The following is an 18,024-nucleotide window of genomic DNA, read 5'->3' as shown; positions in this document are numbered from 1 at the left end:
GGGAGTTGAAAGTCCGTGTTGCCCAGCGACAGCCCCAAAACATCACTGCTCTAGAGGAGATCTGCATGGAGGAATGGGCCAAAATACCAGCAACAGTGTGTGAAAACCTTGTGAAGACTTACAGAAAACGTTTGACCTGTGTCATTGCCAACAAAGGGTATATAACAAAGTATTGAGAAACTTTTGTTATTGACCAAATATTTATTTTCCACCATAATTTGCAAATAAATTCATAAAAAATCCTACAATGTGATTTTCTGGAAAATGTTTTCTTATTTTGTCTGTCATAGTTGACGTGTACCTATGATGAAAATTACAGGCCTCTCTCATCTTTTTAAGTGGGAGAACTTGCACAATTGGTGGCTGACTAAATACTTTTTCCCCCCACTGTATATAGTTCTAAGATACAGTATCTGAGTATATATATAGTTCTGAGACACCGTATCTGAGTATATATGTAGTTCTGAGATACAGTATCTGAGTATATATGTAGTTCTGAGACACCGTATCTGAGTATATATGTATTTCTGAGATACAGTATCTGAGTATATATGTAGTTCTGAGACACCGTATCTGAGTATATATGTAGTTCTGAGATACAGTATCTGAGTATATATGTAGTTCTGAGACACCGTATCTGAGTATATATGTAGTTCTGAGATACAGTATCTGAGTATATATGTAGTTCTGAGATACAGTATCTGAGTATATATGTAGTTCTGAGATACAGTATCTGAGTATATATGTAGTTCTGAGATACAGTATCTGAGTTGCCTCAGGTGTGTGTAACAGTATGGTGGTTTTACCTGCTCAGGGTGGGAGAGGTTTTGTACAGCATCGACAGCATGCCTGATCTACGCAAGAAGAAAGGCCCTTGCCTGGTCAAAGACCTGGTAAGAGACCACACAGACACATGAAATTAGGGATTACCATTCTGCAGAGGATGTTGTGACAGGAAGTCTATAGCCATGGCTCTCACTGTGGCACCCTCTGCCTGAGTCATGTAGGTGAATTGCTGACAGCCAAATAGAGGGAGAGAATAGAATACATTAAAGCCTAAGAGCTGTTTGAGGTCAGAGTAGAGCATGTCAGAGAGCATTAACACACACACAAAACAGACTCACACACACTTATTTACATACACACCCTCTGCCCCCTTCCAATTTCTTCTGTATCTTATATCAAATCAAATCAAATCAAATTGTATTGGTCACATACACGTGTTTAGTATATGTTATTGCGGGTGTAGTGAAATGCTTGTGCTTCTAGCTCCAAGAGTGCAGTAATATCTAAGAAGTAATATCAACATCTATCTCCTGCCACTCCATGAGACATGAGTAGAAATCAATATTATTTTTGAAATTCTGATATGGTGCTTGTTTACTAACACATATGTTCCCTTTCCCCCTCCCCTTGTCTCCCTCCTCCCATCGTGCAGTTACAGGCCATGGTGAGTCCCTGTACCAGTCTGCTGGTGTAGCACCAAAAACACTTGAAGCTCTCTTGTAATTGTAATACCCATACTTCAATTACCAAGGCTCATATTCATGTATCATTTACACTCTCTCTCTCTCTCTCTCTCTCTCTCTCTCTCTCTCTCTCTCTCTCTCTCTCTCCCTTTCTCTCTCTCGCTCTCTCTCTCTCTCCCTTTCTCTCTCTCGCTCTCTCTCTCTCCCCCTTTCTCTCTCTCTCTCCAGTCTATGGCCTCTCAGAACGCTCGGAAGGCTGGGATCACCACGGCGATGGCCTGCAGCACTCTCGGCAACGAGGACCTGGTGGGTCACATGACCTCTGACCTATGACCACAACCTGTCTCAGCACGGCTATAAATATCCATTCAGTTCAATTATCATTTCAGTCAACTTCATTAGTATTATCCAAAGGGGTAATTTTCACTGGCTGAGCATAACACTTAGTAAAGATCTAGCCGACCACACATTTTATTGCTGAGATGCAATTGATTTATTAAACAACTGAGGTTTTTGGCAGCTAGCTGACTTCGTCAGCCATGTATAATTAATACCATACTCCTCCCTCTGCCTCTCTCTCACTCTCTCTCTTTATCTCTCTCTGCATCTATCTATCTATCTATCTACAGTGGGGAAAAAAAGTATTTAGTCAGCCACCAATTGTGCAAGTTCTCCCACTTAAAAAGATGAGAGAGGCCTGTAATTTTCATCATAGGTTCACGTCAACTATGACAGACAAATTGAGATTTTTCTTTCCAGAAAATCACATTGTAGGATTTTTTATGAATTTATTTGCAAATTATGGTGGAAAATAAGTATTTGGTCACCTACAAACAAGCAAGATTTCTGGCTCTCACAGACCTGTAACTTCTTCTTTAAGAGGCTCCTCTGTCCTCCACTCGTTACCTGTATTAATGGCACCTGTTTGAACTTGTTATCAGTATAAAAGACACCTGTCCACAACCTCAAACAGTCACACTCCAAACTCCACTATGGCCAAGACCAAAGAGCTGTAAAAGGACACCAGAAACAAAATTGTAGACCTGCACCTGGCTGGGAAGACTGAATCTGCAATAGGTAAGCAGCTTCGTTTGAAGAAATCAACTGTGGGAGCAATTATTAGGAAATGGAAGACATACAAGACCACTGATAATCTCCCTAGATCTGGGGCTCCACGCAAGATCTCACCCCGTGGGGTCAAAATTATCACAAGAACGGTGAGCAAAAATCCCAGAACCACACGGGGGGACCTAGTGAATGACCTGCAGAGAGCTGGGACCAAAGTAACAAAGCCTACCATCAGTAACACACTACGCCACCAGGGACTCAAATCCTGCAGTGCCAGACGTGTCCCCCTGCTTAAGCCAGTACATGTCCAGGCCCATCTGAAGTTTGCTAGAGTGCATTTGGATGATCCAGAAGAGGATTGGGAGAATGTCATATGGTCAGATGAAACCAAAATATAACTTTTTGGTAAAAACTCAACTCGTCGTGTTTGGAGGACAAAGAATGCTGAGTTGCATCCAAAGAACACCATACCTACTGTGAAGCATGGGGGTGGAAACATCATGCTTTGGGGCTGTTTTTCTGCAAAGGGACCAGGACGACTGATCCGTGTAAAGGAAAGAATGAATGGGGCCATGTATCGTGAGATTTTGAGTGAAAACCTCCTTCCATCAGCAAGGGCATTGAAGATGAAACGTGGCTGGGTCTTTCAGCATGACAATGATCCCAAACACACCGCCCGGGCAACGAAGGAGTGGCTTCGTAAGAAGCATTTCAAGTTCCTGGAGTGGCCTAGCCAGTCTCCAGATCTCAACCCCATAGAAAATCTTTGGAGGGAGTTGAAAGTCCGTATTGCCCAGCGACAGCCCCAAAACATCACTGCTCTAGAGGAGATCTGCATGGAGGAATGGGCCAAAATACCAGCAACAGTGTGTGAAAACCTTGTGAAGACTTACAGAAAACGTTTGACCTGTGTCATTGCCAACAAAGGGTATATAACAAAGTATTGAGAAACTTTTGTTATTGACCAAATACTTATTTTCCACCATAATTTGCAAATAAATTCATTAAAAATCCTACAATGTGATTTTCTAGATTTTTTTCTTCTAATTTTGTCTGTCATAGTTGACGTGTACCTATGATGAAAATTACAGGCCTCTCTCATCTTTTTAAGTGGGAGAACTTGCACAATTGGTGGCTGACTAAATACTTTTTTTCCCCACTGTATCTATCTATCTATCTATCTATCTATCTATCTATCTATCTATCTATCTATCTATCTATCTATCTATCTATCTATCTATCTATCTATCTATCTATCTATCTATCTATCTATCTATCTATCTATCTATCTATCTATCTATCTATCTATCTATCTATCTATCTATCTATCTATCTATCTATCTATCTATCTATCTATCTATCTCTCTCCAACTCCCCTCTCTCTCTCTCTCTCTCTCTCTCTCTCTCTCTCTCTCTCTCTCTCTCTCTCTCTCTCTCTCTCTCTCTCTCTCTCTCTCTCTCTCTTTCTCTCTCTCTCTCTCTCTCTCTCTCTCTCTCTCTCTCTGTCATTCTCTCTCTCCGTCTCTCTCTCTGCATCTCTCTCTCTCAATTCAATTCCATTTCAATGTAATGTATCTCTCTCTCCGCCTCTCTCTCTCCCTCTCTCCCCCTCCTCTCATTCTGTAGAAGAGTCACGTTTATAAGAAGACTCTACAGGCTCTGATCTACCCCATCTCCTGCACCACGCCCCATAACTTTGAGGTGTGGACGGCCACCACGCCCACCTACTGCTATGAGTGTGAGGGGCTGCTGTGGGGCATCGCCCGCCAGGGCATGAGGTGTTCTGAGTGTGGGGTCAAATGTCACGACAAGTGTCAGGACCTGCTAAATGCCGACTGCCTGCAGAGTAAGGAACACGCGTGTACACACAACACACACAACACACACATGGACGCAGACAAACACTCTCTCACACACACACACACTAGGGCTGTGATGATACCTGTGTCGCAATATTTTTTCCATGGCAAAAATGAAAACACGAAGCAGACCTTACTCATTGGTCCTTTAAAAACCTGCACACATATACACCCATAAAAAATCCCTCTCATTACCCCTCTCGCATTACCTTTTTCGACTGACATCCCATTACTCTCCTCCCTTTTTCCTCCCTCTCTTTCTCCCCTCTTCCTTTCCAATTTATCTCCTGAGTAATATGCTGTCATCCCCCCTGCGTCTCTCCTCTCTCACTCCTGGACGTCTCTTCATCCTTTTACTTCCGCTAATTCACATTCCCCAAGGTGGGCTTTTAGCCTAATCCTCCACTGATTTACAGTCTCTGTATCTCCTATCACCCACTCCCCAGTATTCCTTAGGAGCCTTTCATTTGAAGGTTTACCCAAATTCACTCCCTCTTACTGTATATCCTCTCGTCACTCCCTCTCTATTTACTGTATACCAGGGTTCTTCAATTCCGGTCCTGGAGGGCCGAAAAACCTCAGTTTTTCATCCTCTCCTTCTAATCAGGGGCTAATTCATACCCTCTCTTCACTCCCTCTCTATCTCCTATTGTCTATTTACTGTATACCCTCTCTTCACTCCCTCTCTATCTCCTATTCTCTATTTACTGTATACCCTCTCTTCACTCCCTCTCTATCTCCTATTCTATATTTACTGTATACCCTCTCTTCACTCCCTCTCTATCTCCTATTCTCTATTTACTGTATACCCTCTCTTCACTCCCTCTCTATCTCCTATTGTCTATTTACTGTATACCCTCTCTTCACTCCCTTTCTATCTCCTATTCTCTATTTACTGTATACCCTCTCTTCACTCCCTCTCTATCTCCTATTCTCTATTTACTGTATACCCTCTCTTCACTCCCTCTCTATCTCCTATTCTCTATTTACTGTATACCCTCTCTTCACTCCCTCTCTATCTCCTATTCTATATTTACTGTATACCCTCTCTTCACTCCCTCTCTATCTCCTATTCTCTATTTACTGTATACCCTCTCTTCACTCCCTTTCTATCTCCTATTCTCTATTTACTGTATACCCTCTCTTCACTCCCTCTCTATCTCCTATTGTCTATTTACTGTATACCCTCTCTTCACTCCCTTTCTATCTCCTATTCTCTATTTACTGTATACCCTCTCTTCACTCCCTCTCGATCTCCTATTCTATATTTACTGCATACCCTCTCTTCACTCCCTCTCTATCTCCTATTCTCTATTTACTGTATACCCTCTCTTCACTCCCTCTCTATCTCCTATTCTCTATTCACTGTATACCCTCTCTTCACTCCCTCTCTATCTCCTATTCTCTATTTACTGTATACCCTCTCTTCTCTCTCCCTCAATTTTTTCCTCTGTTTTTCTCTTGTCCTCGTCTGTCTCCCTCCTTCATGCCCTCTTTAACTTTTTATTATCTCTCTCGCTCTCTCTCTCTCTCTCTCTCTCTCTCCCTCTCTCTCCTTCTCTCTCTTCTCTCTGCTCTTTTCCTCTCCCCCTCCCTCCACCGCTCTCGTTTCCAGGGGCAGCGGAGAAGAGTTCTAAGCACGGGGCGGAGGACAGAACCCAGAACATCATCATGGTTCTAAAGGACAGGATGAAGATCAGAGAGAGGAACAAACCGGAAATCTTCGAGCTCATCCAGGAAGTGTTTAGTGTCGTCAAGGCAATGCACGCCACGCAGATGAAGCAGATCAAACAGAGCGTGCTCGATGGGACGTCCAAGTGGTCGGCCATGATCAGCATGACTGGTAAAAATAGGACTAGGACTGGGATTAAGATTAAGATTGTGATTAGGTTTGGTAGGGGTTGGGATTAAGGTTAGAATTGGAGTGGGTGTTGGTTACTGTCTGGCAGTAGGAACTTCACATCAGTAGACTCGCCTTTGCCAACCGGAGAATAAATTATATTTTCCATGTTTGTATTTGAGTACTTTAGCAGATGCTCTTATACAAAGTGACTTTATGTGCATTCAAGTAAGGAGGCTGAAACAACCATTTAGCTAATACTCTCTGTGTGACGTATGCCCAGAGTCTAATGGTGTGACTGTGTGCCTCTCCAGTGCAGTGTGCCCAGGGCCTCCAGGCCAAGGACAAGACTGGCTCCAGTGACCCCTACGTCACAGTTCAGGTGGGCAAGACCAAGAAGAGGACCAAGACCATCTACGGCAACCTCAACCCTGTCTGGGAGGAGAACTTCCACTTGTGAGGATAGCGAGTGTGTGTTTCTGTTTGTCTGTCTGCGTGCGTGGGAGTATGTGGTTCAAATCATTCAATCGAATTGTTTTCATCAAATGCTTCGTAAACACAGGTGTAGACTAACAGTGGAATTCTTACTTCCCAACAATGCAGAGAGAAAAATGTATAAATAATAGAAAAATAATAACACGAGGAATAAATACACAATGAGTAACGATAACTTGGCTGAATACACGGGGTACCAGTACCGAGTTGATGTGCAGGGGTACGAGGTAATTTAGGTAGATATGTACATATACAGTGCATTCGGAAAATATTCAGACCCCTTGACTTTTACATTACAGCCTTATTCTAAATGTATTAAATTGTTTTTTTCCCCTCATCAATAATGACAAAGCAAAAAAAGGTTTTTAGACATTTTTGCAAATTTACATAGGTATTCAGACCCTTTACTCAGTACTTTGTTGAAGCACCTTTGGCAGCGATTATAGCCACAAGTCTTCTTGGGTATGACGCTACAAGCTTGGCACACCTATATTTGGGGAGTTTCTCCCATTCTTCTCTGCAGATCCTCTCAAGCTCTGTCAGGTTGGATGGGGAGCGTTGCTGCACAGCTATTTTAAGGTCTCTCCAGAGATGTTGGATCGGGTTCAAGTACGGGCTCTGGCTGGGCCACTCAAGGACATTCAGAGACTTGTCCCGAAGTCACTCCTGCATTGTCTTGGCTGTGTGCTTAGGGTCGTTGTCCTGTTGGAAGGTGAACCTTCGCCCCAGTCTGAGGTCCTGAGTGCTCTGGAGCAGGTTTTCATCAAGGATCTCTCTGTAGTTTGCTCCGTTCATCTTTGCCTTGATCCTGACTAGTCTCCCAGTCCCTGCCGCTGAAAAACATCCCCACAGCATGATGCTGCCACCACCATGCTTCACCATAGGGATGGTGCCAGGTTTCCTCCAGACATGATGCTTGGCATTCAGGCCAAAGAGTTCAATCTTGGTTTCATCAGACCAGAGAATCTTGTTTCTCATGGTCTAAGAGTCTTTAGGTGCCTTTTGGCAAACTCCAAGCGGGCTGTCATGTTCCTTTTACTGAGGAGTGGCCTCCGTCTGGCCACTACCATAAAGGCCTGATTGGTGGAGTGCTGCAGAGATGGTTGTCCTTCTGGAAGGTTCTCCCATCTCCACAGAGGAGCTTTAGAGCTCTGTCAGAGTGACCATCGGTTTCTTGGTCACCTCCCTGACCAAGGCCCTGCTCCCTGATTGCTCAGTTTGACCGAGCGGCCAGTTCTAGGAAGAGTCTTGGTGGTTCCAAACTTCTTCCATTTAAGAATGATGGAGGCTTCTGTGTTCTTGGGGTCCTTCAATGCTGCAGAAATGTTTTGGTACCCTTCCCCAGATCTGTGCCTCGACACAATCCTGTCTCGGAACTCCTCTGACAATTCCTTCGACCTCATGGCTTGGTTTCTGCTCTGACATGCACTGACAGCTGTGGGACCTTAAATAGACAGGTGTGTGCCTTTCCAAGTCATTTCCAATCAATTGAATTTACCACAGGTGGACTCCAATGAAGTTGTAGAAACATCTCAAGGATGATCAATGGAAACAGCATGCACCTGAGCTCAATTTTGAGTCTCATAGAAAAGGGCCTGTATACTTATGTAAATAATTTATGTTTTGTATTTTATATACATTTGTTTTATTGTGTGTAGATTGCTGAGGAAAAACATTTAATTAATCCATTTTAGAATAAGGCTGTAACGTAACAAAGTGTGGAAAAAGTCAAGGGGTCTGAATACTTTCCGAAGGCACTGTAGGTAGGGGTAAAGTGACTAGGCAACAGGATAGATAATAAACAGTAGCAGCAGCGCATATGATGAGTCAAAAGAGTTAGTGCAAAAAGGGTCAATGCAGATAGTCCAGGTAGCTACAGTGGCTTGCGAAAGTATTCACCCCCCTTGGCATTTTTCCTATTTTGTTGCCTTACAACCTGGAATTAAAATGGATTAATGCAAGTATCTTGGGGTATGTCTCTATAAGCTTGGCACATCTAGCCACTGGGATTTTTGCCCATTCTTCAAGGCAAAACTGCTCCAGCTCCTTCAAGTTGGATGGGTTCCGCTGGTGTACAGCAATCTTTAAGTCATACCACAGATTCTCAATTGGATTGAGGTCTGGGCTTTGACTAGGCCATTCCAAGACATTTAAATGTTTCCCCTTAAACCACTCAAGTGTTGCTTTAGCAGTATGCTTAGGGTCATTGTCCTGCTGGAAGGTGAACCTCCGTCCCAGTCTCAAATCTCTGGAAGACTGAAACAGGTTTCCCTCAAGACTTTCCCTGTATTTAGCGCCATCCATCATTCCTTCAATTCTGACCAGTGTCCCAGTCCCTGCCGATGAAAAACATGGTGTTCTCGGGGTGATGAGAGGTGTTGGGTTTGCGCCAAACATAGCGTTTTCCTTGATGGCCAAATAGCTCAATCTTAGTCTCATCTGACCAGAGTACCTTCTTCCATATGTTTGGGGAGTCTCCCACATGGCTTTTGGCGAACACCAAACGTGTTTGCTTATCTTTTTCTTGAAGCAATGGCTTTTTTCTGGCCACTCTTCCGTAAAGCCCAGCTTTGTGGAGTGTACGGCTTAAAGTGGTCTTATGGACAGATACTCCAATCTCCACTGTGGAGCTTTGCAGCTCCTTCAGGGTTATCTTTAGTCTCTTTGTTGCCTCTCTGATTAATGCCCTCCTTGCCTGGTCCGTGAGTTTTGGTGGGCGGCCCTCTCTTTGCAGGTTTGTTGTGGTGCCATATTCTTTCCATTTTTTAATAATGGATTTAATGGTGCTCTGTGGAATGTTCAAAGTTTCAGATATTTTTTTATAACCCAACCCTGATCTGTACTTCTCCACAAATTTGTCCCTGACCTGTTTGGAGAGCTCCTTGGTCTTCATGGTGCCGCTTGCTTGGTGTTGCCCCTTGCTTAGTGGTGTTGCAGACTCTGGGGCCTTTCAGAACAGGTGTATATATACTGAGATCATGTGACAGATCATGTGACACTTAGATTGCACACAGGTGGACTAATTTAACTAATTATGTGACTTCTGAAGGTAATTGGTTGCACCATATCTTATTTAGGGGCTTCATAGCAAAGGGGGTGAATACATATGCACGCACCACTTTTCCGTTATTTATTTTTTTGATTTTTTTTAAACAAGTAATTTTTTTAATTTCACTTCACCAATTTGGACTATTTTGTTTATGTCCATTACATGAAATCCAAATAAAAATCAATTTAAATTACAGGTTGTAATGCAACAAAATAGGAAAAACACCAAGGGGGATGAATACTTTTGCAAGGCACTGTATCTGGTTAATTATTTAACAAACTATTTATCAGTCTTATGGCTTGGGGGTAGAAGCTGTTCAGGATCCTGTTGGTTCCAGACTTGGTTAATCGGTACCGCTTGCCATACGGTAGCAGAGAGAACATTCTATGACATGGGTGGCTGGAGTCTTTGACAATTTTTAGGGCCTTCCTCTGTAACCGCCTGGTTACGTCTGACATCATTTCTTCATCTCATAGTGAATGCCACAACTCGTCGGACCGCATCAAGGTACGCGTGTGGGACGAGGACGATGACATCAAGTCCAGGGTGAAGCAGAAGTTCAAACGGGAGTCAGATGACTTCCTGGGTCAGACCATCATCGAGGTCCGCACACTCAGTGGAGAGATGGATGTATGGTACAACCTGGGTGAGTGATGGAGAGGGGGAGAGAGAGGGGTGGACTCAGGAAGTGAGGGCGTTGTGGGAAAGGAGATGAACAGGAAGGATGGCGAGTGAGTGAGTGAATAGAGAAAGAGATATATGAAAGGAATGGGGGGAGAAACACCACAGACAGACAGACAGACAGACAGACAATATATAAGGATAGTGGGAATCAAACCCATTATCCTGGTGTTGCAACTGAGCTATAGAGGATCACAGACAGACAGACGATGAGTGGGTAGAGGAAGAAATTAATAATGATCAGAAGAGAAGAGGGCTTTAGAAGTCAACTCAAAAGACATGTTGATGTGAGTGTGTTGGAGTCCTCTGACAGACAAGAGAACAGACATGTTGATGTGAGTGTGTTTGTGTCCTCTGACAGACAAGAGAACAGACAAGTCTGCTGTGTCTGGAGCCATCAGGATGCACATCAGTGTAGAGATCAAAGGAGAGGAGACTGTTGCTCCCTACCACGTCCAGTACACCTGTCTACATGAGGTAAGACTGACCAGACCAGACCTCACCTCACATACACTTTAACACACTTTCACACACACACACACACATTCACATACTTTCACATGCTTTCACACACACACACACACACACACACACACGCACACACCTAGGGTTGCAAAGCTACTGGTAATTTACCAAAGTTGCAGGAATCTTCAGTAATTTTGGTAATTAAAAGGGAATCTATGGTAGCTTTGGTAATTTATAGTAGATTTATTTTCTTCATATATATTTTTGTATATCTGTGTCCATATTGTCCTAGTGGACCATATGGTTCAAGAGAAAATAGCCTAATTAATGAAAAAAAAGCATCTAATCAACAATGGCATTATTTTCCCAACTTCCACCAGTTTGGCGCAAAAACATTTACAACAAAGACATATTGAAATAAATAACTGTGTAAAAAAAATATTAAGGATATTTCCTGGTGAAACCCTCATATTAAATTAACTGTCCAGTCAAAATCTAACTTTTAAAAGTTCTTATTCTGTTAACTCATACCCAAATAATGTTGTTGACTATACTCGTATTTGTGGCCATAGCATAAATTGGAGAAAAAGCACTTCAGAAATCCCACCTCAAACTTGTATCTCAAACAGTCCGTTTAAAAATCGCTTGCTATTTCCTGATAGAACATGATGTAATGTTGGCTCATAGGCTGAGCTGGCCAATCAGCTGTATACTTTAATGTGGGTGTCTCTTGTGTGTGTGTTCAAATATGGGAAGCGTTTGTACATTCACTCTGCCAAAACAGTACACCGTTACAGTCACTCACCCTTCTAGATAACTTGAAACGGTCTAACCAGGTCTTGTGTCTTGAAGTCGCATAGGTTAGCTAGTGCTAGGCAACTTCTTTCGCCAATTAGCTTCAGCCGGCTGGTGTGCTGCGACTGTGGCAAAGTTGGTTTGACTTTGGATAGCCTATCTCCGGGGCTAGTTAGGGACCGTCAATCAATTACACATTTACATTTTAGTCATTTAGCAGACACTCTCATCCAGATGTTGCACACCTTTTAGTTGTCTCATTAAATGCTTTCAATATTTGTAAATTAATTTCTACAATTTATAGTTGGTTTGAGGTTTTTAAGTCATTGAAAGTTGGAGCTATTGACATTTTAAAATATTGTCCCATGTACATTGTGTAATTTACTGATGGTCCCTAACTAGCCGCATAGGGATATCGAATGTCAAACCAAATTGACAATGGGCATTACGATCTGGTCGGGTGAAGCTGCACTCCGAATGTATCATTAATTAGGTGCTGCCAGCTGTGCGCATGTGGGCAGGATTGAAATAAACCCAACCCAAGGAAAGCTATTATGGTATCCTTCATTCTGTGACATAAGTTTTTTTCCTATCATCTCGTAAATCTCCGTTTTGGAAAAGACTGACTTTGTGACCAAAATTATTCTATTTACACTTTGTAGTCAATTTTGACACTAGAATAAATGTTTCTGACTCATATCAATGCCACATAGGCTGTTTTCAAAAGGAGAAGTTGGTTTTTAGGGGCAGTTGCTCTTTAATGACCGGTATATGCCCACAACATTCTGTGGTTGGGGTGCGCCCAAACCATTCAAACACAGAAAAGCTGCTTTTTAACATACTTCATTACCAAAACTATTTCACTATTGTAATTTATTATAGGTAATGTTTCCTAGAAATCTGGAAACACTAGACAGTAACTTTAAGCACCAATGGTATTTACTAAATGGATGGTTTATATTTAGGATAATGTTTTATAACTTTGTCATAATTTTTTTTTAATCATCGTATTTCATTATTTTATATATATTATTTAGGGACAGAGATAATTACAGACACCTGTGATAATCTGAAGTACTGCAAAAGGCCACTAGATGTAATCTTATAAAACAAAAAAATAATGACTTGAAAGCTACCAAAATTCTGGTAGTTTACTGGTACACTTTGAAAGGTTCCTGTAATATATCCTCCCTTTGCAACCCTACACACACCTTTAACAGCCTTTTCCCCCTATGTGTTTAGCACCTGTTCCAGCACACTACAGAGGTGCAGAACAGTGGTGTGGTGAAGATCCCTGATGCTAAAGGAGACGACGCATGGAAGGTGTACTTCGAGGAGACTCCCCAGGAGATCGTGGATGAGTTTGCAATGCGTTACGGAGTGGAGTCCATCTACCAGGCTATGACGTCAGTACCATCACCATTCAGAACACATACAGAGAGTTTGGTCATTGGTTTCAACCAGAGACGTATCTATGAATGTTTGGCTCTTGCTTGAACCAGTATTATTTACCATCACCCAGTGTGTCCGCTCAGACATTCTGTTTTTGACAGTGATAACATCTAGCACCATACAGAATACGATACACTTGAGACTACACTGAGTATACCAAACATTAGGAACACCTTCTTAATATTGACTTGCACCCCCTCTTGCCCTCAGAACAGCCTCAATTCATCAGGGCATGGACTATACAAGGTGTCGAAAGCGTTCCACAGGGATGCTGGCCCATATTGACTCCAGTGCTTCCCACAGTGTCAAGTTGGCTGGATGTCCTTTGGGTGGTGGACCATTCTTGATACACACGGGAAACTTTTGCGCGTGAAAAACCCAGCAGATTGCAGTTCTTGACACAAACCAGTGCGCCTGGCACCTACTACCATACCCCGTTCAAAGGCACTTTGGCTCACATACACAATCCATGTCTCAATTATGTTAAATCCACTTCAATTGATGTCCTCAAGGCTTAAAAATCCTTCTTTAACCTGCCTCCACCCCTTGAAGTGGATTTAACAAGTGACATTAATAATGGATCATATCTTTCACCTGGATTCACCTGGTCAATCTATGTCATGGAAAGAGCTTTATGTTTTGTATATTCATTTAAGGGATAATGCCTGAGAAGCCGGTGTTTGGAGGGTATATTGGCACGGTGTTGTTAGGCCCGAGACGAATTGCCTGGCTGGGCTGATGAGACAGTGGATTGCGCAGTCAGATGGAACAGAGTAAATAGTCATTTTAACGTCATAGATTTAGCCGGTGGTAACTTGTGGAATAGACACCGGCTGTATATGTAGGCTACAAACTACACTGGACAGACAAATGACAACAAAAAGTCACACAGCTTACAAAACAGTAGCTGATACACAAACATAAACACCAGGCAGCATTGGTTCCTTACACAGGGGTTTTCTTGCATAGTTCATACCTATTAGTCCTAGTTAATATGAATATACTGTAATTATTATATTGTGTGTGTCCACAGCCACTTTGCCTGCCTGTCGTCTAAGTACATGTGCCCGGGCGTTCCCGCGGTGATGAGTACCCTGCTGGCCAACATTAATGCCTACTATGCTCACACTACTCAGTCCACCAATAACGTCTCGGCATCAGACCGCTTCGCCGCATCCAACTTTGGAGTGAGTTAATTGGTTTATTCGCTTAATGTTTTAAGTTGAGCTTTTCATTTAAGGTATTATTTTAGTTTATATCTATATGGATCAATTAGAAATACCTTCCTAGAGATGATATGCCATGACATGTTGAACTGTGTAGAAAATGTAGGTTCAAAACTGGAACATTGTCCTGAGGGCTCTCTGCCCTAATGCAGCCTCTGGCCCCTATTTTCAAACAGTGGCCAAACGTACATCCCCAACTGCCCAATCAGACTCACCAAGCTAGATCCTGTCCTAGGTTGACATACCATTTTTTCAACAAGTACAGCTGAGGTGATGTTTCCATTTTTAACCCTGTTTTATCTTGTACTGTGTGTGTCTCGTGTGTGTGTCCCTTGTGTGTCCTGTATGTGTCCGTGTGTGTCCCATGTGTGTCCCATGTGTGTCCGTGTGTGTCCCATGTGTGTCCCGTGTGTGTGTGGGTAGAAGGACAGGTTTGTGAAACTCCTAGATCAGCTCCACAACTCCCTGAGGATTGACCTGTCCATGTACCGGGTAATGTCACCTTTGACCTTTCTAAACAGCTATTTTCTTTTACTGTTTATATGATTTCTCTTTTTTGTGTGTGTGTGTTACGCATATTGAGAGATTTTTAAAAGTGTTTCACACAAAGTTCGACTTGACACAAACACTGTCTTATATTCTGTTTTATGTATGGAAGTCATTGTTTTAGTATTTTAGTTGTATTTTAGTTGTAATGTTTTTGTTTGTAAATATCATGTGTGTTTTGTGTAATTTTATTATTCTTCCAATACCATCTGCATGACACTAGGACATTGTATAATTAACATTTTCTCAAAGTTTACATTATTATATTTAACTAAAAGTTGAAGGGCATGAAGGAGGAGATAGAATAGACTGCTACAAAAGTATACTCACTAAATAAACATTACATTCTAAGTTACACAGACCTTCAACAAGCCATGTTTATTTGACCAGTCTTGTGATATCTGAACCAGTCTTTCAAGAACATATCTGTTCCTAACAGTGTTTCGGTGTGTTTCTACACGCTTTTAAAGTATATATGTGTGTTTCTGTGTTTGTAATGGTGTTTCTGTGTGTTTGTAGAATAACTTCCCAGCCAGTAGCCCTGAGAGGCTGCAGGACCTCAAGTCCACTGTAGACCTACTGACCAGCATCACCTTCTTCAGAATGAAGGTAAACAAAACAATACCTCCTTCATCTCCTTCTTCATCTCCTTTTCCTCAAGTCCGAGCTTCTTTCCAGGAAAGAAGCCATATATATGTGGATTCATAGATGGACTTACTTGTTAAGCTAGCTCTTGAGTAGCCTCGGACGACTATCTTGATCTTGTGAGCTTACGTTCTGTTTCGCCACACGGATTCAGTGAAACAAAATGAGAGTGCAACGGTGGATCAGGAAAGTTGGAGGGCTAGGCAACATTTAGCACCAGTAATGGTGGATCAGCCATATACGGTTAGTGTCAGGTTAATGGATAGTTAGTTGAAATGTTGTTGACAGTTATTGAACATCTACAAACCATCTACTTGGGACTATCCAAATAAAGTGTTACCTGACATCACTCTCTGAGGAAATAGCAAGCATTTTTTAAACGGTCTGTTTGAGATAGAAGTTTCAGGTGGGTTTTTTTCTCCAATTTATGCTTTGGCCACAAATACGAGAATAGGATGAGTCAACAACATTATTTGGGTATGTTAACAGACTGTACGCTTTTTAAAGTGAGATTTTCACTGGTCAGTTACTTTAAGGTCAACGGCATCATCAACCTTTTGCAGTGGCCATCAGTCTCCGGACTTTAACCCCATTGAAAACCTGTGGTTTGAATTGAAGAGGGCAGTCCATAAGCGCAGACGAAGGATATCAAGGATCTAGAAATATTCTGGAGGAATGGTCTAAGATCCCACCCAATGTTTTCTCCAATCTCATAAAATATTTTTGAAAAAGGCTCAGTGCCGTTATCTTCACAAGGTATTGAAAACAGGGGTGCCAATCATTTTTACCCTTGTTTTTTTAGGATAACAAATATTACTTGTTAAACAAAATCTCTTTCTCTGAGCAATTGTATTAATATAAAATAATATAATTTTATTCTATTTTTGAGCATACAACATATCTCAGTATTCATATGATTTATTTTATACAGATCTTTTTTGCTCATCTTTATCAAGGGTGCCAATGTTTTGAACCTGACTGTATGTTCTAAAGCTAAACTAACTGACCTCTGACCCTCCTGTGTGATCAGGTCCAGGAGCTGCAGAGCCCCCCAAGGGCCAGTCAAGTGGTGAAGGACTGTGTCAAAGCCTGTCTCAACTCCACCTACGAATACATCTTCAACAACTGCCACGAACTCTACAGCAGAGAGTACCAGACAGACCCCGTGAGTGTGTGTGTTTATGTGCATGCGTGCATGTGTGTGTTCACGTTGTTGTGACAAAATTGGGGTGAGCTGTTGTAACTTCTCAAGGGTTATGCTCTGTTCTGTGTTGGACTGTGATGCCATGCTTTTCATAGACTTTTCATAGACACCCCAATACAAGGCCATTGTGTTCTGGAACTGCTGCTTGTATAAATAACTGTTGTGTAACAATATGATTGTATTATTACCTTCCACAATATAAGGGACATGGAACCAATTACTCTGGGAGCTCCTTCCCTGACTGAGATCAGAGAGGGATCTACCTTGCAGCTGCTCGAATGTACTAATGATTCACTATTATAAATTAGTCTCTGCCTAATCTTTGGATCGAGTTTTCCACAACAATGAGTGCATACATCCGTGTGTGTGTTTTTGTGTGTTTGTGTGTTTGTGTGAATGTGTGTTTGTGTGTTTGTGTGCATTTGTGTTTGTGCATTTGTGTGTGCATTTGTGTGTGTGTTTGTGTGTGTGTGTGTCTGACTTTCCTCTCTGTCTCCAGGCTAAGGCTGACGTTCCAGAAGAGCAGGGTCCCAGCATCAAGAACCTGGACTTCTGGTCCAAACTCATCACCCTCATCGTCTCCATCATAGAGGAGGACAAGAACTCCTACACACCCTGTCTCAACCAGTGAGTCTCTCTCTCTCTCTCTCTCTCTCTCTCTCTCTCTCTCTCTCTCTCTCTCTCTCTCTCTCTCTCTCTCCTCTCTCTCTCTCTCTCTCCCTGTCCTTCTCTCTCCCTCTGTCTCTCTTTCCCTCCCTCCCTCCCTCTCTCTCTCCCTCTCTCTCTCTCTCTCGCTCCCTTTAATCTCTCTTTCTCTCTCCATCTGTCCCTCTGTCTCTCTGTCTCTCTCTCTCTCCCTCTATCTCTCTCCACTCTCTCTCTCTGTCTCCCTCTCTCTCTCCCTCTCTCGCTCTCTGCCCCTGCCCCTCCCCCTCCCCCCCCCTCTCTCTCTCTCTCTCTCTCTCTCTCTCTCTCTCTCTGAACACTGTTCTCCTGTCCCCTGCAGGTTTCCTCAGGAACTGAATGTGGGCGTGATCAGCGCTGAGGTCATGTGGAACATGTTCGCTCAAGATATGAGATATGCCATGGAGGGTAAGTGTGTGTGTATGTGCCTGTGTGTGCATATGTGTGTCCTATTAATTAATACGTTCCAAAACTCACCCTACCATTCTCTACCATTCTCTACCATTCTCTAATATTCTCTACCATTCTCTACCATTCTCTACCATT

General features: G+C 42.5%; 1 protein-coding gene across 1 annotated transcript in view; it reads left to right on the top strand.

The window, feature by feature from the left end:
• Nucleotides 1-814: 814 nt before the first annotated feature.
• LOC311123375 (protein unc-13 homolog A-like) overlaps nucleotides 815-18,024 on the top strand; it is a gene marked incomplete at both ends in the record, with an annotated part of 21,878 nt that continues 4,668 nt past the window's right edge. The window contains 15 exons of the mRNA XM_084197646.1: nucleotides 815-893; nucleotides 1,439-1,450; nucleotides 1,698-1,775; nucleotides 4,164-4,383; nucleotides 6,012-6,239; nucleotides 6,551-6,692; nucleotides 10,257-10,426; nucleotides 10,823-10,938; nucleotides 12,964-13,127; nucleotides 14,207-14,360; nucleotides 14,823-14,891; nucleotides 15,465-15,554; nucleotides 16,621-16,755; nucleotides 17,294-17,421; nucleotides 17,801-17,886. Of these exons, the coding sequence (XP_084053772.1) occupies nucleotides 815-893; nucleotides 1,439-1,450; nucleotides 1,698-1,775; nucleotides 4,164-4,383; nucleotides 6,012-6,239; nucleotides 6,551-6,692; nucleotides 10,257-10,426; nucleotides 10,823-10,938; nucleotides 12,964-13,127; nucleotides 14,207-14,360; nucleotides 14,823-14,891; nucleotides 15,465-15,554; nucleotides 16,621-16,755; nucleotides 17,294-17,421; nucleotides 17,801-17,886 (1,871 nt within the window). The remainder of the gene's footprint in view (nucleotides 894-1,438; nucleotides 1,451-1,697; nucleotides 1,776-4,163; nucleotides 4,384-6,011; nucleotides 6,240-6,550; nucleotides 6,693-10,256; nucleotides 10,427-10,822; nucleotides 10,939-12,963; nucleotides 13,128-14,206; nucleotides 14,361-14,822; nucleotides 14,892-15,464; nucleotides 15,555-16,620; nucleotides 16,756-17,293; nucleotides 17,422-17,800; nucleotides 17,887-18,024) is intronic.

This window comes from Coregonus lavaretus (genome assembly GCF_964263955.1).
Source record: "Coregonus lavaretus genome assembly, contig: HAP1_SCAFFOLD_8067, whole genome shotgun sequence".
Taxonomy (NCBI): Eukaryota; Metazoa; Chordata; class Actinopteri; order Salmoniformes; family Salmonidae; genus Coregonus; species Coregonus lavaretus.
The sequence above is the reverse complement of the archived record's forward strand: the minus strand, read 5'-3'. Positions and strand labels throughout refer to the sequence as shown.